Source organism: Odocoileus virginianus, unplaced genomic scaffold, assembly GCF_023699985.2.
Source record: "Odocoileus virginianus isolate 20LAN1187 ecotype Illinois unplaced genomic scaffold, Ovbor_1.2 Unplaced_Contig_32, whole genome shotgun sequence".
NCBI lineage: Eukaryota > Metazoa > Chordata > Mammalia > Artiodactyla > Cervidae > Odocoileus > Odocoileus virginianus.
Genome location: NW_027224349.1, coordinates 831068 through 857224, shown reverse-complemented (window position 1 = coordinate 857224; position 26157 = coordinate 831068). Strand labels below are relative to the sequence as shown.

At 35.6% G+C, this 26157-nt stretch overlaps 1 protein-coding gene across 6 annotated transcripts in view; it reads right to left on the bottom strand.

Annotated features, from left to right (window-relative positions):
- Positions 1-309: 309 nt before the first annotated feature.
- Positions 310-26157, bottom strand: part of LOC110143881 (zinc finger X-chromosomal protein) — a 66318-nt gene continuing 40470 nt past the window's right edge. For 3 of the 6 annotated variants that reach the window (XM_020903650.2, XM_070464603.1, XM_070464602.1), the window contains exons 2-8: positions 23238-23326; positions 17104-17673; positions 6488-6637; positions 5944-6087; positions 5431-5583; positions 4634-4774; positions 310-3837 (exon numbers count right to left, since the gene is read on the bottom strand). In XM_020903650.2, the coding sequence (XP_020759309.2) occupies positions 2654-3837; positions 4634-4774; positions 5431-5583; positions 5944-6087; positions 6488-6637; positions 17104-17673; positions 23238-23298 (2403 nt within the window). In that variant the 5' untranslated portion in view covers positions 23299-23326 and the 3' untranslated portion in view covers positions 310-2653. Of the gene's footprint in view, positions 3838-4633; positions 4775-5430; positions 5584-5943; positions 6088-6487; positions 6638-17103; positions 17674-18883; positions 18940-23237; positions 23327-23764; positions 23833-26157 lie in introns of those variants that run through there. The other 3 variants (XM_020903651.2, XM_020903653.2, XM_070464604.1) reach the window with 3 other exon arrangements.

Sequence of the window (26157 nt, the reverse complement as noted above, 5' to 3'; positions counted from 1 at the left end):
CCAGAATTTGGAAATGCTGAAAAAACAAATCTTTTCAAATATGAAAGAAAAAAAATTTCAAAGACATGATAATTAACAGGATTCAACATCAACTACTGTAAAGTATTACCTGCAAAGTCACAGGAAACATTTCTAACGAAGTCAAAAAAGGAAGGCAACTAAGTATTTTGCACACATTCCACTGCTATACAGAGAATTTTAAAATGCAAAAAAAACAATCCACTGTTTTATGTTTATTAGATTTAACAAAAGTTTTTTTTTTTTTCTTAAAGAAGTATTACTTTGTACTGGTAACAAACTAAACACTGATTATCAGGAAAATAAGTCTGATTTTTATTTTTGCATGTTACTTTCAAGTACACATTTACAATAGTGTCACATTTTTCTGTATGAATTTCTTATTAAGTATTTTACAATGTACAGAAGAACATACAATATTTAACAGGTTATTTCAACAAATAACTTATGTTTTCTAAAAACTGGTACCTCTTTAAAATATTAAACTGAAACATCTATTTTTTTTTTTTAGCTTTGCTAATCAAATTGTTTTAAGGATTAAAACAATTTCAGCTAATATTAGCACATAACAATAAGTACAATTTAATTTTTTCTTTATGAAGACAAGTATTTTACCATACTTACTTGACCAAATCTTTAAACACCTTTTGAAGGTTTCAATATTGTGCTTAGAAACAACTGTTTGACTCCAGAATATGTGTGAAATATGTAAAGTTCTGTGTTATCTTTCAGTATATTCCTTAAAATATAAATAGCTATTTATCTGTATTAATTTTACAGAATGTTCTAAAATTCATAAATGTAAACTTTCATTAAACATTTTCTGTTACTGTAGGGGTTAACAAATTCAAGGGGGATTTAGAAGACTCTTACACACAGAAACAGTTTTCCAGATCAGGAAAACAGATGGATACTAAAACAGGTGGGGACATACATGGAGGCCAAGAAGGCAGAGGTTCCAAAATCCATCCTGTGACTGGCACTAAGTTTAAATTCCTACGTACCTAAAGCACTTGACTTAGAATGAGAATTAATTAACCTAGCCTTGAGTGGCTGTCAATAAACCCAAATACTTTGATTTCTAACCCTATTAATAAAACTTCTGAACAAGAATATTAATGGCACAGAGAAAGGCAAAAAAGATGAAACTTTTACAGCAGAAGTAGAAGAAAGCACCATATAATGAAGTTGTAAGGTACCTATCCTAAGAGAAGAAAAATTTCTAATCTCCCCCCATGTGCCAGTACATATATGCCAGTAGCTAATTTAACTAAAACACTAAAAAGTGTTTAACTGTGGTATAAAATTTGTATTAACATAACCAAATTGTAATTGTTTGAATTCATCTTATACGTTAAAATGTCAACATTTAACTTGTCAACTTTAGTTTGCAGTAGTCTTCACTATATAGAGCTACTCCTTTGTTACTCTATCATCTTATTCTCTGAGATGACAGTGTCTTTAAAAGTTTCTCAATCAGAACTGAGAGCCAATGTCTTGATACTCCATTAGCTTTTCAGAAATTTTTTTAAGGTATAAAGATTAAGTTGTTATGTAAGCATTCTATCTAGAAACGACTTTTCTTTTCCAATTACCAAAGACTGTTACCATAACTTTTTATAAATACACTAGTGTCATTTTTCCCCCCCAATTTTTCAGCTAAATTTTAACCTCTGAATTACAAGCTGGGGAAAATGCTCTTTCATATACCTGGATCTTCCAGGTTACAGTACCTTTAATTCTTCCCATTATAGACTTAAAATTTTGGACTGGGTGCTGACGTACATAAAATAAGCAACAAAAAGGTACACATAAAATTTGGGGTACCTTACACATCCAGCTGTGCAATCTATGAGCCACATACATCTCTAAAAAAATTTCAACTTAGTTCACAATAAATCTCATCTGCAGAACACAACTATCCCAAAACAAGGAGTATAGACAAAAGAGTAAAAAACAGGAAAAAGAAAAACCTTTCAATATCACATTCTAAAAGCATGCTATGGTGGCAAAAAAAACCACAACACTACAAAGAGGATAAAACAAAGCACGCTTTTTCTGTTAAACAGGATGAAAATTAAACACAAACCTAGTCAATATTTTATATTCAGCGGGTAGAGTCTCAAGTGGGAAGTTTCATGGTCATGTGACCTGAAAATGTTCAGCCAGACAAGGAAATGACTTTCATGTTTAACTTAGACCTGACAGTAAAATCTCTCATTGACATTAGGAGATGTTTCTATTTAATGCTAAAAATTTGTGCGGGAAAAATGAGAAAATGATTACTTTTAGAGTTACCAATACTATGGGTTTTTTTTTAATCTTTCATGTGGTCTTAGAAGAGTACCATACAGGTGAATAAACACTTAAAGCAGTAAAACTTCAAAGACTGAAACATTCAATATAGACTCAGAAATTATTAAAAACAAAATTTTGGTTGTTACTTTTCCTCATTTAAACTGAACAGGATGCAGAATACTCTACTGAGTAAAATGCAAAGTTAACAAGAAATAATCCTACCTGTACACAGTATAAATCAATGTACAGTACTGTATGTGAACAAGACTGAATAGCTTTAAAATGAAATTTCTGCTTCAAGGCCAATATCTCTACAAAGTCTGTAGATGTGTTACTGTTAGGGCAGGCCAACTTCTTTATGATGTCGCGTTATGTGCTGGTTCTTTTCTGAAGGTCTTCGGAACCCTTTCTTGCAGTACTCACAACGGTGAGGGTAGTCTTTTGTATGAATGGAAATAACGTGCCGTTTAAAGCCTGAGGCATCTGTAGTGCTATACTCACAATACTCACATTGATACACTTTCCTGCCACTGTGTGTCTTCATATGCTTTTTAAGCTCATTCTGTTGCCTAAATCCCTTTCTACATCTCTTACACCTAAAGGGAAGATCTTTTGTATGAACTGAGAGAATATGGCGACTTAGAATAAACGGATCTGCAATCTTAAAGTCACAATGTCTACACTGGTGCATTTTTTTACCCTTGTGGGCAGCCACATGTTTCTTGAGTTCTGAAGGCCTATGAAAGCCTTTATCACACATGTCACACTTATGGGGATAGTCCTTTGTGTGAACTGAAATTATGTGTCGTTTCAAATCGCTTGAGTTCGAACTCTTGTGGTCACAATGCAAACACTGGTGTGTTTTGCTTTCTTGGTGAATAAGAGCATGTTGCTGGACCTCTTTGGTATCTGAGAAAGTCAGAAGACAAATGTCACACTTGAATGGCATCTCTTTACTATGCTTAGTTTTTACATGCGTTTTCAAGTTAGAAGAGTCTGCAGACCTATATTCGCAGTACTGGCATTGATACGGCTTCTCTCCAGTATGGATTCGCATGTGCTTTTTGAGCTCTGATGGATGACGAAAACCTTTACCACACTCCACGCATATATGAGGAAAGTTCTTGCTATGGACCGCCAAAAGGTGGCGATTCAGTAACCCTTGTTCAGCTGTCTCATATTCACAGAATTTACATTTGTGCATTTTGTTGGCTCCTTTTTCCTTATGCACCATTTTATGAGTAAACAAAGCCCCAGCATGAGAGAAATGCTTTCCGCACTCATCGCATTCAATGGCCTTCTCCGCCTTGCTGGTAAGCTTGTGGCTCTCCAGGTGATTGTGTAAACTTATCTTCTTGTTGGTAGTGTAATCACAGTCAGTACAGCGGTACTTCTTCTTGGTAAGGTGTTCAGGATGGTTTTTCATGTGCCTTTTCAAAAAACCTCTTGACTTAAACTTTTTCCCACAAATCATGCAAGGATAGACAGTCAAGGGATGTCCATCAGGACCAATAATTATTGCTAAGAAAGGAAAAGAAAGGAATGTGAGTGATCAAATGAAGTTCAGTTGTCATCTCCTCAAGCATACAGAGTTCTGAACACATTTACAAGTACTCTGTCTTATATATTACACTTTTCAACAAAAAACCATAGTTATCATAGTGATAAAGTGAATTTGGTCCAGAAAACTCATAATGACTATACCAATTAAAATATAATTAAAATAAAAAACCAATTAAAATATATGAAGCAGCAAAAACTGAAAGCCATATTTGCTTAGATACATAGGGAAAACATTCATAAAGCTCAACCACTTTGGTTTTATGTCAGTTATCAAGTTTGTATGAACTGACAGTAAACTACAGTCATAGCCATAAAAAATTCTAATGGGCAAATCACTAGACAAGCTATACAGAAAAGACAAATGTTCAATTAACAACTGTAGAATTTGTCCTGCTCCTCTATGAATGTGCTTGCTTCATGCTGACACAAAATGACTTTAAATTTTTTCATTCAAACTTAACTAACATAACATTTTAGTGATTAACTTGCATTTCCAATAAAGTAGCCTGATAGTTTTCACTATTTTTCCTGAAGTACACTGTGATTCAAAACTGTTTCTTTTTATGAAAGGAAATCATTCATGAATATCACTTAATTCTTAAAAACTGTTATTTTCAAATTCAGTACACAAAAATTGCATGTATTCTAACAACTAAAATGCCATCAACAACTAAATGCCTTTATGGAATATATACTGGAATTTCCTCTGAGAGCTCGCAAAGCATGCTGAGCTGTGGAACTCGTATGCCCTCACCTGTTTGGTACTGCCTGGAATCAGGTCTTCTCCTTTTCTTTGGTTTTTGTTTAGCCAGTCTGCCAAGTCCAGCAGACTCATCTATGTGCAAGAGAGCACTTGCAGTGCCATTCCGATTTTCAATTCCATCAGAATTATTACCTAACAGTGTGCATTAAAAAACAAAATTATACAGTATTATAAAGAATTAGGGACTCTTTATTAATGACAACAATGTAAAGCCATGATACTCATGAATGAGTAATTCCCTATATAGGTATAAACATTGGACATATTTATATAAGATGAAAGGAAATGCCTAGCTTCCAAATATAGCATCATTTTCCTCTATTAACTCTCATTCTCACTCAAACAAGTAACATACTAAAGATGAAAACGTTTGAGCTTGAAAATCTACGTGCATGTGTGCTCAGCTGTCTTTGTGATCCCACAGACTGTAGCCCGCCAGGTTCCTCTGTCCATGGGACTTCCCAGACAAGAACACTGGAGTGGGTAGCCATGCCCTCCTCCAGGGTATCTTCCCAACCAAAGGATCAAACCCAGGTCTTCACTGGCAGATGGATTCTTTACCACCAAGACACCTGGGATGCCCCCTGAAGTCTTCATACTACTTAAATAACATAAGCATAGAGACAGTTCCTCCTAAAGACAAATGATAGACTATATCATTTTTCTCAGTTTTTACTTAAATCAGTTCATTAGTATTCATATTTCTGAAACCTAAGACAACAAAACCTTTTTTAATTTTAAAATCATACTCAAGAACCATACAATCCTAAAGCTGCAATGTGGCTTACCATAAGCTGCTGCCCACGCTATTGGCATGAAGGTTTTCATTTCACTGTCATCCATTTCCTGTTCATGCACAGTGGCAGCAGCTGCTGCAGCAACAGCATCTTCCTCTCCTACAATCACTTCCATATAAACTTCATCTGCAATTTCAGCAACATCTGAATACAAAATTAACAGAACCACTTTTGTGACCAAGTTTACAGATCAGACAGGAAAAATATATTTATTTGAATTGTTAATAAACAGAAAGTTCAAATGTTACATACCAAGAATATTACCTTCACAGAGTAAACACACTATAATCATTTATTTAATGAATCATTTTCTTGGTTTTCACCGTAATTTGTTCATAAAATGGTATCTTGAGTAAACACCAAGAATCACTGATTTTTTTTTGCACTATGGAAGTACAATAATGTTTGCCACAGTACTTTTTTCTTCAAATAGTGGTACATTTTTAAAAATTTAAAGCACACAGAAATATAAAACGCTCTCCCACAAAAAGGCCACCTACTTACTTAAATCTTCATCTTCTTGTTGAGAGTCATTGACAGTCATATAAACCATCTTTTCTCTTGGCACACGAATACTGTTATTCTGATCAAGTAGTTCAACTCCATGATCATTCTCAGGTTCACTCTCCACAATGTCAACAGTCCCACCTAACAGGGAAGACGACAACTCCAAGTATTTATGTGAAAACTTCATTTCCTCCTGTTTCATCTCAGTTAGTAATTAGCTCTTTAAATACCTTTGTATTAATACAATAAAAACCTGTTTTAAAAGTTATCTTCAGAAACAATTACAAGTATTTTCAGTCTAAAACACCTGAAAGTAATTAAAGTGTTTGATCGGGATCTTCCCATGTGCAGCAGAGGAAAAGAATCTCTCTGCCACTGCAGGAGAGGCAGGAGATGCGGGTTCGATCCCTGGGTTGGGAAGATCCCCTGGAGAAGGAAATGGCAACCAACTCCAGTACTCTTGCCTAGAGAATCCCCCGAACAGAGAGCTAGATACAAGCAAACACAAAGCACACATGACATGCTAAAGGTTTCTCCTTACCTAAGTCATCCTCTCCAGGGTCAGCTTTAAAAATATACACCTTGATGACTTCAGGGCAAGTGCCATCCACCTTACAAGGATCAATTTCTGACTCTGCGTCTATGGTCACACCAGCAGAACAGTCCTGTTCCATTTTGCCATCATCATCCACTAAAAAGGTAGGACATAACATATTAACAGCAGAAACTTAATGCCATTTTCAAAAAATCTTTTTTTCCAAATATAATCTCTACGTTGATTCATGTAAAACTCAGTGATTTTACCTAGAAAGTACATGATTCAATGAATAAATCTCAAAAGTCCTAAAATTTTGAAAAATTCTGCAAGCTATGAAGGTAAAATACTTAAAAGTAAAATGCTGGTAATTGAGGAAACTAACCAAAGTAAAATAATAATATTTTTTACCTTTGGATACACATATCAGTAAGATAAAAGCATTTTATAATCTCAAAGATCTTGTGGAAAATGTCCTACTAGCAAATCCAGCAAGTAACAGCCTTAATATAAAGGTTTTTATTGGTGTTACCTCATATTTACTACTCCTGAATACTGTTTGATTTTATCTGTATTAGAATTACATATTTTTTTTAAAAAATCAGAATATGATTTTCAAAAAAGCATTTTGCACTGGTTAGTATAACCATCAAACTGTTTCATGTAAAACTACACACTCACAGACATGGTCAGTCAGTCAGTCAGTTCAGTTGCTCAGTCGTGTCTGACTCTTTGCGACCCCATGAATTGCAGCACACCAGGCCTCCCTGTCCATCACAAACCCCCAGAGTCTACTCAAACTCATGCCCATCGAGTCGGTGATGCCATCCAGCCATCTCATCCTCTGTCATCCCCTTCTCCTCCTGCCCCCAATCCCTCCCAGCATCAGGGTCTTTTCCAATGAGTCAACTCTTCACATGAGGTGGCCAAAGTATTGGAGTTTCAGCTTCAACATCAGTCCTTCCAATGAACACCCAGGACTTATCTCCTTCAGGATGGACTTGTTGGATCTACTTGCAGTCCAAGAGGCCCTCAAGAGTCTTCTCCAACACCACAGTTCAAAAGAATCAATTTTTCGGCGTTCAGCTTTCTTCACAGTCCAACTCTCACATACAGACATGGTATGTACATGCATATAATACACACAAACACACATACTTGAGTCTTGTAAAAAGTGGTTAAGTCTGGGTCACTGCTTGCAAATTCAGTAAATCCATACTTCAACATACTCTTATAAATCCTAAAGGTGGTGTCAGGTTTGCAAAAAAGACCAACAACTCTTTCCTATCAACTGACACTCACATGATTTCCAATAGTAGAGACTTGAAAATAAAGAACAAGCATTTTATATTTTAAACTTAGTAACAGAAGAAAAAAAATAAGTGGCAGCATTATGCTTAAGGTTTGGAAACTTAATTTCTCTCAGAGAAACAGATTCTGGATAAAAATAATATGAAAAATATAATTCCCAAATCATGTAACCTTTCCTGCATTGCTATCTGTGGCACAAAAGTAACTTTGGTGAACACTGTTAAAAACCAAGCCAGTGTAATTCAATTCATCATCAATGTGTGCATTAAGCAAAGACTAAAGGAGTGTCCACTCTGCTTTGGCCACTAACTCATCTATCTTGCAGAGCTGCACAGAGAAGCAGAACCAAAGCCCAGAAAAAGTAGGTGATAATGCTAGTAACATAACTACCATTTATTAAGTGATTACCTATCCAATCACTGAATACTTAGCAGGGAGATTTTAAAGTACTGTCAAAATTTTAAAGGAGAGGAAAGATGTTTATGCAAGTTGAATGATTTATCTGAGGTCACACAGCTAATGATCTAAACAAAGCATGTGTCCTCAGTCATGTCCAACTCCCATGAATCCCATCAGGCTTCTCTGTCTATGGGATTCTCCAGGCAAGAACAGTGGAATGGGTTGCCATGTCCTCCTTCAGGGGATCTTCCTGACCCAGAGATTGAACCCAAATCTCTTGTCTCCTGCATTGGCAGGAGGATTCTTTACCACTAGCACCATCTGGGAAACCCTAAGCCAGAATACAAAACCTGACCCATTTGACTCCCAACTAACATTCTTCAACTTTCAGTATTTTAAGAATATTTTCTCTGATATTTAAGGTGACTTTCTGGATAAGCCAATAATCAGTATAGTTAACCAAAGATGGCTTCCATGAAAACTGATCAGTTGAATATGTTTATGACTCAAGTACAACTAACCTAAGGATGTGGTGATGGTACTATGTAATTTTTTATGCCTAAAATTCTTAACAATGGTTCAGAAAGTTTATAGAGTTTGCTATCTTTTAAATACTTCTCCAAATTCCCCATCATTTCCTTTAAAAGATAAAAAAAAAACCTCGGTTTAAACAAGTTATTACAAAGAAATAGAGAATATTCTTATGTAGAACATTCAGATAAAATTTGGTATTCAGTTCAGTTCAGTCACTCAGTCGTATCCGACTCTTCGCAACCCCATCAATCGGAGTATGCCATGCCTCCCTGTCCATCACCAACTCCCAGACTTTGCTCAAACTCACGTCCATCGAGTCGGTGATGCCATCAGCCATCTCATCCTCTGTCGTCCCCTTCGTCACCCACCTCCAATTTGGTATTACACTCATGAAAAAAGGACATTTTAGTTTCTTTCTTACTACAAATAAACACTATCACCTTCCCTAAGAACTTACTTCATAAAACTGCTTGCAAACAACATTCTGAAATCTTGCACAAGTGTAAATCCTTCTATAACCCATACAATAACACAACACCCCAACAATGTCAAGAATGATCACCTGCATTGGCTTACAGTAACTCAGAGGTCACTGATGTTCCTGATGAAAAGTGTTTTAGTGAATGCTTTGAGGGTCAGACTGAAGCAGGTTGAGAATCTGGTGTAAGACACAAATTTCTTTTATGTTTAGTTTACAAAAGGAGGACTAAGGGGCAGTAATCCAAACGGATTACAGAATCAAGGTGATTACTGATAATAAAATATTTAAGCATGTTCGAAGTCTGTGGATAATAAAGAAAATGAGGTTCTGGAATTAGAAGACAGTGAACTGCTAAATCAGGATCTTGGAAGGAAAGAGAGACTAGAAACAAAGATCAAGCACATATACACAAGAGGAGGCAAGGACCCAAGTTTAAAAGTAACAGACTGGTAGACTCGGATAAGAACTTGGACTGAGAAAGAGTAAGTTGGTAGACAGAGAAGTTAATGATACCAAGATTCAGAAAGCCCACCTTGTTAAACTCTTGGCAATTATTAATAAATACACATACACACCCACTCCTCCTTCCCTAAACTGTGAGTTTATCTAAAATGTCTTGATGATAAATTTATTGTTTAATAAATACAGCTTGTGAGGACAAGCAAGCATAGTGTCCTTAACTCTGGGTCTGATGTGTACATACCCTTTCCTTTTCAAACCTGAATATTTTTGCATGACTATATGTCAAACTACTATGATATATCAGACCTAATTAAGATTATTTCCCTTAAAGTGACTTGGGGGTGTCAAACTAAGATAGCATTAGAGGATGAAGATCTCAGCAAATCAGATAGGAGAGTCCAGAATAAATCGGTAATTTTTTGGAAAACCAACCACTAAGAACCTTAAAGAGGCCAGATGAAGCTGGCCTCTTTGGGTAAATCTGAAAAAATTGATTCTAAGCGCAAGTTAAAGTCACTCAATTGTGTCCAACTCTTTGCGACTCCATGATCTAGAGTCCATGGAATTATTAAGGCCAGAATACTGAAATGTGTAGCTGTTCTCTTCTCCAGGGGATCTTCCCAACCCAGGGATCAAAGCCAAGTTTCCCACACTGTAGGCAGACTCTACTGTCTGAGCCACTAGGGAAGCCCAAGAATACTGGAGTGGGTGCCTATCCCTTCTCCATGGCTCTTCCCAACTCAGCTCGAACTGAGCTCTCCTACACTGCTGCAGGTAGGTTCTTTACCAGATGAGATACCAGTGAAGCCAGGTACTGAAAAACCTAATGTTCGGTGTCTATAAGAACACACTATATTATTTTACAAGTGGTAGTTTGTAGCTAATTATAAAACAAAACTCTTGAGGATTGGAAATTTAATAATTTTCAAATTGTAAAACATCACATATTTACCCGTAGCTTGTAAAAGATTCTTCTAGTTGTTTCTATGGTTTTAAAAATATGCAACAAAGGGAGTTTCCTAGTTGCCAAGCAGTTACAAATTCCAGGGTTTCACTGCTTGGCTCAATCTCTGGTCAGGGAACTAAGATCCTGCAAGTCCTGTGGTGTGGCCATAAAAACAAACAAACAAATGAACAAACCACAGCAGAGCTTCTCTTCTGCACCAAATTTAAAACAAATTTAAAAATATAGGTGTCCTGTTACTACTTAACCTCCAATTTTAAAACTAATTTTAAAATTAAAATTTAAAGCCTGCATAAAATTGTGTCGTATAACAATAAAGAAATAGGCTTTAGAATAAGGTCGCTCCAAACAGAAAGTATAACTTCTGGATATCAGGACTGCTTTTAATCAGAGCTAGCTTCTATATGGCATTTTAGAATTTCTCTGGCAGTTTTAAACATCCTGTCTCCCTCCTCACAGATAAAGAAATGAACGTTGGGGTGGCATGTTAACTGCCAAAAGTTGGTGAGCTTACTAACTAAAAGGTAATGGAGAAAAAATGAGAAAGACGTCGTCAAGAACTCAGTTTCATTTCATTTTTCACGAGATTATGTTATCTTACTTCTCTAAACTTCTGGAAAAAATTATTCATGATTTTACAAGGAAAAAAATGGTATCAAATTTGCACTGGTACTGCACTTTTTTTTTCTAAACTAACCTCATAAACTGAGGTATCTTTTACCATCTGTTACTATATGTTAAAATATAAAATGAAAATAAATGACTCATGTCACCATTTACTTAAACTGCCTAATCTTTCAAGATCAGGTCATCATTAAAATTTATCAATCACTGCTTGTATCCCAGGAACCTAATGATTATCTACTGTATCTTCCCTCTCCACGTTTTCCACCTATCGCCCCAACACTGCTACCGATTTATCTTCCCAAAAACATACCTGTTCTTCTTTCCTACCAAGTAAAATAGAAATTGGGCTTCCCCATCAGCTCAGCAGTTAAGGAATAAGCCTGTCAATGTAGGAGACCCAGGTTTGATCCCTGGGTGGGGAGGATCCCCTGGAGAAGGAAATGGCAACCCAGCCCAGTATTCTTGTCTAGGAAAACTCACAGACAGACGAGCCTGGTGGGCTACCATCCATGGAGTCACAAAGAACCACATACAACTGAGCACACACAGCAATGACTAGTAAATGGGCTTCCCAAGTGGCTCAGTGGTAAAGAATTCATCTGCCAATGCAGGAGACCCAAGTTTGATCACTAGGTTGGGACGATCCTGTGGAAAAGGAAATTGTAATCCACTCCAGTATTCTTGCCTCAGAAAATTCCATGGACAGAGGAGCCTGACTGGCCTCTTCTGTGCCTGGCGTCACACAAAACTCAGACACAACGTAGTGACTACTTAATGACTATTAGTAACAACAACAATGATTAATAACATTGATCTTCTATATGCTTTTTCCTTTGATGAAAGATCCACTCTTTGCCCATTTTCAACATTAGGTTGTTTTTTTCTTAATGAATTAAAAAGTTAATATTCTGGTTCCCAGACCCTTGAATATAGGCTTCAGAAATACATATAGAAATTTTCTCCAACACTGAGTTATTTTTTTTTCTCTGTTGACAGTGTCTGAGAAACAAAAATATTTTCAAATTTGACTTATTTCTATTTATTTTTCCTTTGCTGTTTGTGGTTTTGGTGCCAAACCTGCGAAGCTGCTGCCGTTAATAATTCAATTTAAGAATACTTTCACCTAATTTTCTTCTCACTGTTTTAGAATTTTAACTCCCACACTTACGTCATTTTTTTCTTTTTGAAGGTTAGTTTTTAAAACTCAACATTTTATTTTTTTTTTTGGTGCATTTGGTCTTCATTGCTTTGCACAGGCTTTCTCTAGTTGCAGTGAGAGGGGAGCTACTCTTCATTGTGGTGCCTGAGGCTCTCACTGCAATGGCTTCTCTTGCTGCAGAAGACATGAGCATGAGCATGAAGTAGCTGCAGCATGTGGACTCCATAGTTATGGTGCACGGGCTTGGTTGTTCCATATCATTTGGAATCCTCCCGTACCAGGAGTCAAACCCATGTCGCCTGCATTGGCTGGCAGGTGGACTCTTCCACTGTGCCACCACTGAATCCTACATTTACGTCCTGAGTTACTTTTGTATATGTTCCAGATAGTGGCCCAACTTGATTCATTTACATGTGGATGTAAAAATTATCCCAGTAATTACAGTAATTACAGTTATCCCAGTTTTATTATTATCGGCTGAAGAGACCATTTTTTACTTTACTGAACTATCTTGACAACTTCGTGAAAAATCAACTGACCACAGATGTACAGATTAATATGTGTGGACTCTACTCCATTCACTTACATGCCTACCCTTATCCAACACTAGTCAGTCTTGATTACTACAGCTTTTCTTAACATGGGAAGGTCTTAATTTCTCCTTTATTTTTAAAACTTTAGTTAGAGAATACTTAGTTGACAATCTTTGTTGAACTTTTAACATGTTGAATACATTATCCATTGCCTTCTAGCCACCATTTTTCCTAATGAGAAAACCGCCATTACTCTCTTTGAGGAAAGATTATTTGTATGAGAAGAATCAATTCTGCCTGGCTTTCAAGATTTACTGTCTTTTAACAAATTAAAAGTCACCTCTTCTATCAATTTTCTCCCTGATAATGTTTAATTCAATTTTTTAACCACTTCATTTTTTTAATTTTCTAAAACATGACCAGAATATTGATAATTACATATTTTAACTTTTATTGCTGCTTCTAACGCTTTTTCCAATTAGTTTACACATGGTATAAAGTTAAAATAGTACAGAGGGTATACAATAAAAAATGTCTCCATGCAAGTTATGTCTGCAATCTCCTCTGCAGAGCAATTCCTGAGGATTTCTGGGTAAATATTTGGAAACTCATGCAAATGCACACATATCTATATGAATTCCTAAAAGTATAATTTTTGCTACGTGTATATGCATTTAAAATTTTGTTATATGTAGGTGACTTCCCTGACAGTCCCAGTAGTTAAGACTTCTGCTTCCACTGTAGGGGGTGCAGGCTCAATCCCTACTTATGAACTAAGATCTCACATGTCATCCAGTACAGCCAGAAAGACAATAAATAAACTTTTGTACACAGACAATACAGTGGATTAGAGTGATAACACAATGGCCTGTACCTTGATGATGGTTTCCTGAATTTAACAGTTTAGTTTTCACTTCCTTTTATTGCCAAGTAACAGTTCCTTTGACATAGTGTACACCTGGTATACATTTCCTAAATACATTTAAGAATGCTTATACTAAAAAACATCAGTTTTAGCCTGACAAACAAAACCTTATTTCTTTATCTTATAGAACAAACTTTAAAAAACTGATTAAGACTTCCTTGGTTTTGCATATAGGGTTATCATTACCAAAAAAGAGACTCAGATGTATAGAACAGACTTGTGGACTCTGGGAGAAGGCAAGGGTGGGATGTTTCAAGAGAACAGCATCGAAACATGTATATTATCTAGGGTAAAACAGATCACCAGCCCAGGTTGGGTGCATGAGACAAGTGCTCGGGCCTGGTGCACTGGAAAGACCCAGAGGGATCGGGTGGAGAGGGAGGTGGGAGGGGGGACTGGGATGGGGAATACATGTAAATCCATGGCTAATTCATTTCAATGTATGACAAAAACCACTGCAATGATGTAAAGTAATTAGCCTCCAACTAATAAAAATAAACGGAAAAAAATAATAAAAATAAATAAATAAATAAGAGAAAAAAAATAAAGCAGCTACTGCTGAGAAGCTTAAAAAAAAAAAAAAAGACTTCCTTGGTGGTATAGTGGGTAGAAATCTGCCTTCCAATGCAGGGAAAATGGGTTCTATCCCTAGTCTAGGAAGATCCTACGTGCTGTGGAGCTACAAAGCCTATGTGCCACAACTGCTGAAGCCCCCAAGTCCCAGGGCCCATGCTCAGCAATAAGAGAAGCCACCACAATGAAAAGGCTGCATACCACAACTATAGAGTACTTTCCCCTCATCACAACCAGAGAGAATCCATGTGCAATAACAGAGACAGAGTGAAACCAAAAATAAAGACTCTCAGTAGGACATAATCCCTAAGATATCCTTATTCATTTTTCAGAAACAATTCCTATGTATGTTAAACTGTTATTCTGTTTTACCATGTTAAAATAAATTCTAAGAACGAACAAAGCACCTAGTAGTGAGCTTACAATGGTAAGGTATATAACATGTCCAATTAGTTACTGAACAAAGGAATATACACATAGAACTTAAAAATATAAAATAAGTGAAATAAGTATTTCATCATCCTTTGTATTCTAATAACTACTAGAAGCAATAAACCATAAACTGTATGCATCATCTAAGTTAATGTATTAGATAAGGTTTGGGCTTCATTTAGTCACTCATCACAGAAGCTCTTTATAGTAAATGTTCAATATAACAATCATAATTAATTGGAAACTAATACCATAATACCAGGCCAACTGATTAAAACATCTAAAATAGATGTCCCTGTAGGGGGCATGATAATGACAGAATTTCAGCCATAAGGTTAATGTATTCAATAAATATTTCACACCTAATATGCATAGTTTGATGGTAGAGATAGCTGCAACAAGTAGATGCATCAAATTCTATCCTCAAGAAAGACATTGTCAATTTAAAATCAACAGTAGCATCAAGACTGCAAGACTATATATTGCCATTGTGCTGTAAAAGTAATCCTATGAGTCTAGATACATTATTATATAATAAAAGAGAATTATTCTGTCATTAAAGGAGATCTTCAGAAGGAAGAAAATTGACAAGATCAACACTTTGTATAAAAACTTAGGCATTTAGATTTAATAACTTACTGTCATTTCCAGAAAGAGAATAGACATCTGTTTACATTCTTTTATCTACACATGTTGAATAAATACATCAAAGAACTGAGAAACTTCCTATTATTATTAATAACATTCACTGTCAATAACAATGTCTCAGGTTTCTCTATCATGTATAAAATCAGCTTAGACCATAACTTTGCTGCATTCATAACAAAACAGGTGCCAAGCACTCCTTTTCCCCACAGAGTTTTAAATAATAGAGAATAAAAAGAAGTATATTTCATAGAAGCCAAAAACAAGTACATACCAATGAAACAGAAATCTCTAGATAAAAATCACCTTTAAAAAATTTATATTCTAATTAAGTTTACATTAAAATTAAAACCTAAATTAGTTGTGATAAATATTAACCATCCCCTTTTTCTTCAGAAATACAATCAAGGTCAGAAACTATAAATTATTAAGAACCTCAATACTTAATCTAGAATAAGGTTTTATACACAAAAGGAGTTCAATGAGTATTTATTAAACCAGCAGAATGAGATTTGTGACAGCTATTAAGCAAGTTCAGTTGCATGCAAAAAATTATAATGTTGGGCTATATGATATGCCTGATCACAAAAGGGATGTATAAATGCTTAACATCTCTGCCCCCAAAATTTGTGCGGTAACTTTTAACGGTGCTATGCTCAATACAGAAGGGATAAAGACTTATATTCAGAATTAATGGGAATCTCTTAACTCCATCTACACAGTAGAACTTGTTTCCAAAGAAAACAGTTTTCCCATGAGCTAGCAATTTAGGATAAACAAGTAATTTAAATCAGCAACTATGATGGATCTAGTCAACAAACTGAACCTCATTAATATAAGGAATATATAGAAAAACTGAAGTTAGAAAAGAGCAAACCCCTACAAACAGTGATTCTACTAAATTAACTATTAAAAGTATAAGCTAAACTATCTCTAATTATTCCCCAGGTGACTTTAATCAACAAAAAAAAAATTTTTAAGGTAAATACAATGAAGAAACCCAGTATTCCATAAACAGCTATGAGCAGAATGCAAAATCAATAGTATTAAATTTCTAATCTATCTAAAATCTAAGTAAATTAATTGTTTATACTCTTGTGCATTACTACTTTATTCCACAGCATTAAAGTAATATAATTCCAAGCCAAAAGAGAAGTTATTTTTTTAAATATAATTACTTCAAGGAGAAGAGGGACACTAGTGTGGATAAAGACCCTAAAGTGCAAAAGTGACTGCATTTATAAAGACAGAAAGTTTCTTTTTCAAGCTGAAACTCTTTCGAATTTCAGTGGGAATGATAATACAGCAGGTAACAACCTCATCACTTCTTCCACGATTTCAGCTTTTATCTTTCTACTAAATCCTTATATAGAAAAAACTATTTATTTTTGTGCCATTTGACTTTCCTTAATTATGGCTTATCTTACAGGAACTAAACTATACCAATAGTGCAAACAGGCCTAAGAGATTTATCTTAATTTTATATAAGTTTAAGACAAGAAAATATCCCCCAGATATAAGTTAGAAAAGACAGCCTTCGAAAACACCTTTGACAATCACTATACCCCAGGACTTACAGGAAATCATAAGGTAGTCCTCACAGTTGCCTTTGTCATCCTCCTGCTGGTCCACAGGGATCCCGTTGGCATCTATGACTGCTTCTGAGGCACAATCTGCTACCAATACTTCTTCTGACACTACATCGGCTGTCAGAGGATCAGTGACAATTTCTGCCTCTACTACGCTATCATGAACAATGTGTTCAACGTGTCCAACGTCAGACACATGTACAGACTCACTGGTCAAGACGTGTTCTGGCATACACATTGAGGCTGAAGTAACATCAGAAGCTAAGACGTCATCTGGGACTGTGCAATGTGCTAAAGACACTTCTTCTGTTACATCTGAGTCCAGCACTTGCTCAGGAATGATGACTGTTTCAGATACATCTGCTTCTTCTAAGATATCAGAGCACTGAACATCCTCAATAACAACATCCTCGATAACATCTTGGATTACAACTGAGTCTGGGTCATCAGGAACAAAGTTATGCACAGTTATGTCTGAATCCACAACATCTGAAACAAAAACAGTTTCTTGTACTTCCACAACAATTTGATCACCATCCATGTGTGTAGCATCAGCTCCTTAAAAATACAAAAATTAAAATGACAAATTTCAGGTAGGCATGAATGACAATCTCAAATGATATTAATATTATTTCATTTCCACCAGGAAAAGAGACCATATACTTGGCTTTGTCAAACAACAAAACAGCTTTAAGAAATAAAGTATTAACACACACAGTTTTTACTCAACCCTGAACAATTAACATGTAAAGAAATAGAAAAATAAGAAAGGCAGGGCAGTCATAAAAGAAAAACAAAGTTCCCAGCAACTACAAGGACAGGCATATAATGAAAAGAGACAGAATGTCATAGTTACAGAGAAAGGAAGAAAGACAACTGACCAAGAAGCTCTGAGGACCCATAAGATGAAAAAAGGTACAACAGCATGGAGCAGTGGAGGTTGAGGTTGGTCTCTGTGGGTCTTGACCAAGTTCACAGTATTATGCCTCCACTGAGCCTCTTCCTGAGCCCTTACCCTCCCATCTCCAAGGTAGTTCCTCAGAATATAAGAAACTCTAGTCTACTCCATTATTTAGTTAAGGAGTGAAGGTCGAGAGGTGAAATCAATTGGAACTGATTGAGACTAAGTGACTTCACCAAGTTCACAGTTGTTCGAACAACACAAGAATGCCATGAGTGAGAAAAGAAGAAAATATACTTAACCAAACATGACATAGATAAACAAAAACAAATCTGGTATCTTGGCTCTTGGACCAGTAAAAAAGAAATATGGAAGTCTTAACTAACTAGCTACTTAAGTGTCCCTGGCTGTGACTTAAGAGAAGCTGAATTTACACAGATACCTAGCCCAATGATCCTGTGTCAATGAGCAGGCTCTAAGAGCAGATTCTTTAACAAACAAAAAAGATTAAGAATGGCCAAAGAATAATATAATATGCAGTAACTCTTTAAACAGGTAAATACCCAACTAATTACACATAGAAACAATAACAAAAGGACATTTTCTTTCTATAAAACTTCTGACAAAATACTCAATGATAATTTGTTTTCAATGTTTGTAATAATTCACATTATGCAACAGATGACTTTAAACTGCATCTTAAAAACATAACTGTGAAAGTATTAGTGCAAAAAGAACTGATTAAAAAAGGTCTAAATCAGAGAACAGTTAGGACATTCAGTCTGTGACCCTGGACAAGTCATTTACCCCCTTGAGTTTTTGTTTCCTCATCAGTGAAATGAGGACAGTAGTATTTGCCATGCATACCTCATGGGACTGTTGTGATGATCAAATGCAAGTGTAAGGGAAGTGTTCTGAATAAACTGTAATGAGAGGTTTCATAATTAGGACACGTGAAAATGGAAGACCTGATCGATTAAGTGACTGACTCAAAGATAAACAACAGAGTGTTAAAAAAACAGGGTTAATATGCAAACATTCCTCAATCTACCTTGGCTAATGCTCACCCAAGGCTTCCTTGTACCCTTAAGCTAGGAAATACCATGTGTGTTTCTCCAAAGACTCTAACTTCTTTAGAGAAACTTGTGGAAAACACACATACTATTTACAAGTTTAATTATATTTTTATATTTAAAATTTTTATTTAATTTATATTTTATATTTTTATAACTGTAATTCAACTACACTTCACCATGTTCAAGTAATCGAAGAGGTAGTCACCATTATCAAGCAGAAATTTTAAAAAGACTATCCCAAACTGTTTAAGAAACATACACACATACTTAGGATTTAGAAACCTTATGTTAAAAATCCACATATTTCCTGGTAAAGTTAATTACTGTTTCATTAATATATAGCAATATGATCGTATAAAATTCAATGAATGAAATCCTTAAAATTTGAATGTGTAAGAGGACTTGTGTTAATCATTTTAACAATATTCTGTACTTAGAACCATGGGTAATTTGTAAATGTCAGTACATTTTTTCCCACTATTATAACTTCATGAATATCATCATTCTTGTGCAGTTGGAGGAATGAAGCAAGAGTCCATCAACCTTATACACAAGGCTCCTTTCAGGAAAGCTTTTGAGAAACAGGGCTATATAAATAGGACACTATCAAAACAGAGGATTTCAGGTTTATGCTTTATCGCTGGGGCCATGATGAACACAGGTATGACACCATCCACATGTTATTTTAGGATGAGTACTCTACTTGCAAAGTTAATGAAACAAATAACTTTGAGGAAACTAATTTAATAATATTATAGTTTAAGAATGAGATAAAAGTGCCTGGGTTAAGTGGTAGGACACACCACAGCAGTGTGGTACACAGACTGCCCTGACCTACCCTCCTTGCAAAATGTCAATGTCCCAATGGCTGGAATTGTGAAGGTATCAAATTACGATGTATGTGGGCCATGAGTACTTTGGGCATATAATCAAAGGAATCTTAAAACAGTGTGATTTCACTACAAAATTTAGGTGGGATTTTTACAAAATCCAATTTGATTACATGAACCAAAATCCAACTTGATTACATGTCTCTTAAAGCAGAGAAATTCACTAGACTGGTATCAGAGAGCTGAAGCAGAACATTAATTTTAAGAGACATGCAATTCTCAGTTCCTGCGGATGGGCACGGGAGGGAGGTATTGGTACATGAAAAGCAGGAGAAGGTACACAATTAGCAAGGAGCAAAGAGCAGCCAGCAAGGAAATAGGGACTTTGGCTCCACAATGGAAAGAAAGTGAATTCAGCCAACCACATGAATTAGCTTGAAATCACAGTTTCATCCCCAAAGCCCAGAAAAACTCTGCTGACACCATGATTTCAGCCACATAAAATCCAAACCAAATAGCATAGCTATGCCACAACAGATTTCTGACTATGGAAACTGTGAAATGTACAATTTCACTGTGTTAAATTGTTTTATCTGTTTATAGAGTTTGGCATAGAAATGAATACAGATTTTGGATACGAGAGTGTGGAGGGCCACTATGACAGATTCCTACAAATGTCAAATAGCTTTGATTTCCCCTTGAATAGACGACAAGCAGAAATACGGATGCTAACAATTCACGTTAGTAAAACTTCAGAAGGAAGAACCAATCAAGGCAGAAAATTCTTGCATGGACTTAAGAGTTAACACTTAAGTCAACACGTACAGATAGTTAATACAAATCTAGACTTTAGAATACTGCTAATGCTGCTTACAATAGCCAGGACATGGAAGCAGCCTAGATGTCCATCAGCAGACGAATGGATAAGAAAGTTGTGGTACATATACACAATGGAATATTACTCAGCTATTAAAAAGAACACATTTGAATCAGTTCTAATGAGGTGGATGAAACTGAAGCCTATTATACAGAGTGAAGTAAGTCAGAAAGAAAAGCACTGATACAGTATATTAACACATATATATGGAATTTAGAAAGATGGTAATGATGACCCTATATGTGAGACAGCAAAAGAGACACAGATGTAAAGAACAGACTTTTGGACTCTGTGGGAGGAGGTGAGGGTGGGATGATTTGAGAGAACAGCACTGAAACATGTATATAAACATTATGTAAAACAGATCACCAATCCAGGTTCAATGCATGAGACAGGGCACTCAGGGACGGTACACTGAGACAACCCTGAAGGATGGACTGGGGAAGGAGGTGGGAAAGGGGTTCTGGATGTAGGACATAGTTACACCCATCGCTGATTCATGTGACTGTGCTGCAAAAACCACTACAACATTGTAATTAGCCCCCAATTAAAATAAATAAAAAAACACTGCTAATAAAAGCTCAAAACTAGTGAGGAACACGTTATTAAAAACTAAAGAAAGGAACACACTGTTATGTTGTGATGAGTATAGCTTATTAGCAAAACTATCCTGCAAGTCCATGGAAAGAGTAACTTGTCAAATTTAACTCAGATATTTAGCTCAGGAGCTTTTAGTGATGTTGCTACTGTGAGCTGGTTTCTTTCTGCTGCTAAGCTAAATTCAAGGAAAGAAAAGGAAATTGTAGAAGAATAAATAAAAAGGTAGAAGGACTTAATTTGGGATATTCTGTCTCAACAGATGAAAAAATAAAAATAGAGTTAAACCTGGGGTGATGTGATGTGAGGAAAAAACTTTCTACAGAAAAAGTTGTTTGTGACTCTACATGGCCCTGAAATTTCAGACAGACCAAGCTGTCTGAGAATAAGGTCTTTCTGAGGCTATAAATGGTGTGCCTCACACCATTAAACAAACTAAAATGTTTCTAGGGAGTTTACAGTATTGTCCCTCAATCATCTTGGCAAAAGTAAAAAAGAAATGGTATTATTTGTGAAAGATATGTAGATAAATCTCTTCTCTAGTAAAGGAAATGCCCATGAAACAGAGAAGAGACTCACAAAATTCTTTGAAAGTTTATACTTTCAGAATCAATACTAGTTTGTATTATTAGCCTGGAGTAAAGACAACAGAAAAAATATAAGGAAAGCTGGCACTCTAAATTCTAGTAGTAAGAAGCACACAGACAAAACTACTCAGTTGAAAAACACCATCTTTGATGAAAAAGGGAAGGATGACTCAAGGCAGCATTACATGCCCACGATTTGAAACCTAATGGTGATTACTACATTAACCTACCCAGTTATTTTTGAACTTTATTAATACCATTTCACCCTCCTTTCACAGTCTGAATGAACGAGGATATTCAAGGGTACCCTACCATTTACATTGGGAGTGGATAACTTGTTTCTTCAGCTGCACAGGACTGCAGATGAAGAGGAACTCAAACCTTGAACTAAACCTAATGAACTATATCCAGTGTATCCTGAACATCTGATTTAGATGCTATTTTAGATTTTTCTTAACTTCAGATGAGCATTTTGGATGCCAAATCTGAGAACCTCAGGAGAGGATGAATGGATTTTATACTTATGAGAGGCTTAAATGTTTGGGAACCAGAGTGATAGGCAAAAGAGTCCCTCAAAGATATACAAATCCTAATTCTTGGATCTAGAAAATATGTGTGTGGCACAGTAAAAGAAATCTTGCAGATGGAGTTAGGGGTGTTAATAAGATACAGGCAGATTATCCTGCGTGGGTTGCTGGCTGGAGCCAAGAAAATGTGACAGGAAGCAACATCAGATTCAAAACTTCATAGGGACTCAAATTTGCTACTGCTAAAGAGAAACACATGTAAAACCTGAGAAGGAATACAGGCAGTCTCCAGAAGCCAAAAAAAAAAAGGCAATCAGCAAAAGAATGAAGCCCTGCCAACACCCTGAGTTTGGCTTTGTGAAATTCTACATAAATGACAGTTAAGTCACATGGTATATGAATTTCCAACCTACAAAAATGTGAGGTAACAAACTGATGCATTTTACAGGTCACCAAATTTGTAGAAATGCGTTACAGCAAAGAGAGAAAACCAATACCAGCAGAAATAACTAACAGGACTTAACTGGGAAAAATGAGAATAACTAAAGTTAACAGCTAAGAATTTGATACTGATGGTATTATTGACAAGAATGAGTTGGCAGTGAGATTTTTGATAGGATAAGAAGATACCTAAGTATGCATAAATTACAATCTAAAAATCCATCCTATAGATAAACAATTCCAAATCTGGCAAATGGAAAGTGGAACAACCACGAAACAGATATACCTATTCCATCAAAACATGAGTTTGGCTCCTGTGGTTGTATTTCAAGTTCATCTTCATCCATGGCCTCTGATTCTCATTAGTCACAGCTCCTAAACCAGGGAATAAAGTACACCAAACATTAACTGTTTATATTATATATATCATTGTGATATTTATACTTCTGAAATAGTCACACTTATTGATTAATCAGAAACCTATCAATGTAAAATAAAGGAAACATCATGATTTTGCAAAATATTTGGACAATTATATCACAAGAAAGGAAAGTAGATCAACCAGGATGACAGTGCTTGGGGACTTTCTGTTTTAATCACAGTATAAGCTATATAAACAACATAATTTTTTTTTAATTGAGGCACAGCTGAGTGCAATTATGATGTAAGTTTCAAATATAGAACATAGTGACTCAACAATATTTGAAAGTTATATTCTACTTAAAAAATATTGGCTGTGTTCCCTGTGTGGTACAACATGTCTTTGAGCTTATATATCGTACACTTAATAGTTTGTACCTCTTTATTTCCTACCTTATCTTTCTTCTTCCCTTCTCACTGGCAATCACAGTTTGTTATCTATGAAGTCTGTTTCTTTTCTGCTGCATTTCAGTAAATGATAATAAATGTTTAGTTTAATTTATACATGTGTATTTTTTTTAGCATAATTCAGAATAAGGTACAGAGCATTTTTTGTACTCCAGAATCACCCTCTAGCTTCCTCTCCATTAACAGTAACTGACCCTTTTAAGATTCAAGTTAAACAAACTTTGTACTGAGGGGATTTCAGCAAAATTCTTATTACATCTTTGAATTTAATACAGACTACCATCTTCCTACCAAAGAATTACAGAAGGGTAAAAGATAAAAATTTATTACAATGATAAACATGCTTGAGATTTCTGCTTAGCTTACAATCACTTCCCTTCACTGACCTTCTGATTGCAGAAATAATTCTCAAAGCATATTTATATTCTCCAGGCAACAAATGATTTGGTAGCAGCTAGAAAAAAAAAATCATCTTTGAACATAATAAAACCAAAGTTCCACTTGTAGGATGTCTGAAACCATAAGCAAGAATTCCTCTTTCTCCTACTGACTGAAATAATAGCATTTAAACATAAAGATGATGGTCATCTACAAAATTTAATCTATGGTAGAAGAAATAGCCAGTTAAAAACAAGTTAAAATACAAGAATGCAAAGTACCTAGCACATGCCTAAAAAATAAGTGGGTAGATTAGAGGGAGCAGAAAGCTGAGGTTTATTGGGCGGGGGAGGGGGGGGGGTCATGATTTACTTAGCACCAGTTCAGTTCAGTTGCTCAGTCGTGTCCAACTCTTTGCAACCCCATGAATCACAGCATGCCAGGCCTCCCTGTCCATCATCAACTCCTGGAGTTTACTCAAACTCATGCCCATCAAGTCGGTGATGCCATCCAGCCATCTCATCCTCTGTCATCCCCTTCTCCTCCTGCCCCCAATCCCTCCCAGCATCAAGGTCTTCTCCAATGAGTCAACTTCACATGAGGTGGCCATGCTGAGTTTCAGCTTCAGCATCAGTCCCTCCAATGAACACCCACGACTAATCTCCTTTAGGATGGACTGGTTGGATCTCCTTGCAGTCCAAGGGACTCTTACATGTACGTCCCCATAAAAAGGAAATTCTTAAAAAACTCCTCCCTCTGATGACAGTTCACTTCATTCTTTTTTTTTTTTTTCCCTAAAGCGTATGTCACGGTTCTTGATATATCTCTCAGTGTTTGACATTTTAACCACATAGTCCTTAACGAATATACAAGTAAAAAAACTCAATTGTAATTAAAGATTAATTTCCAAGATGTCATCCCTAAGACATTTCCAATCCATTTTCACAAGACAACCTATTTCATGACTTTTAATCCAAATGCTTCAAATAAAAAGGTCATGGTAAGTACAGTAATAAATATTTTTCAATCATAAAAATATGATAGATACTTCTAAATAAATTGTCACTGCTTCCTCTCTTCAAAACTTTCTAGCTTGTCTTCTTTATCCTCTCAAAAATGCAATTATAAAATGGTAATTGAGAAAATGTCTTATGAGCTTAAGAAAAAGTAAAATGATGTATTATTTAAGGCATCTTCAAATTTCCCTTCAAAAATCATTTTATTAGCTCTAATAAAATTTCAATTTGGATACATCACAGTAGAATAAGTTTTCTACAATTCTCACCCAAAGAATACTGCCAGTGCTCTGTGACAGCCCAGAGTGGGATGGTGAGGCAAGAGGAAGGGAGGTTCAAGAGAGATGGAACATGTTTATCTATGGTTGATTCACAGAACATATGAACATCTATGGTTGATTCATGTTGATGTATGGCAAAAATCAAACAATGTTGTAAAGCAATCATCCTTTAACTAAAGCTAAATAAATTTTAAACATATATTAAAAATAAATCAAGGACACATGACAACCAATGAAACACAGTAACTTTCTAGTAATCAACCCAAAAGACATGGAGATCTGCAAAATGACAAAAAAAATTATGAAATCATTTTAAGACAGTTCAGTGAACTAAAAGAAAACATAGAAAAACTAAACAGAACATTGAAAGCTACACATAAATAAGGAAGTTTAAGTTCAAGACAGTGATTATAAAAGAGAACCAAACAAATTTCTGAAAGAATATAGGGAGATGAAATGGGGGCGGGGTGGGGGGGGAATCTCTCAATAGAGAGCATGAAAAGCAAAATGGATCAAGCACAAGAAAATAATTTGCTGACATGACCTTCATATAAACTAGTCAGAGATTAAAAACTATGGGATATCATTATAGAACGCAACTTATATACTACTGGCATCCCAGGAAACGAGGAAAGAAAGAGGAGAACAATGGCTTCAAGGAACTAATGGTTTCCTTAACCTGTAAAATATCTGGATATCCAAA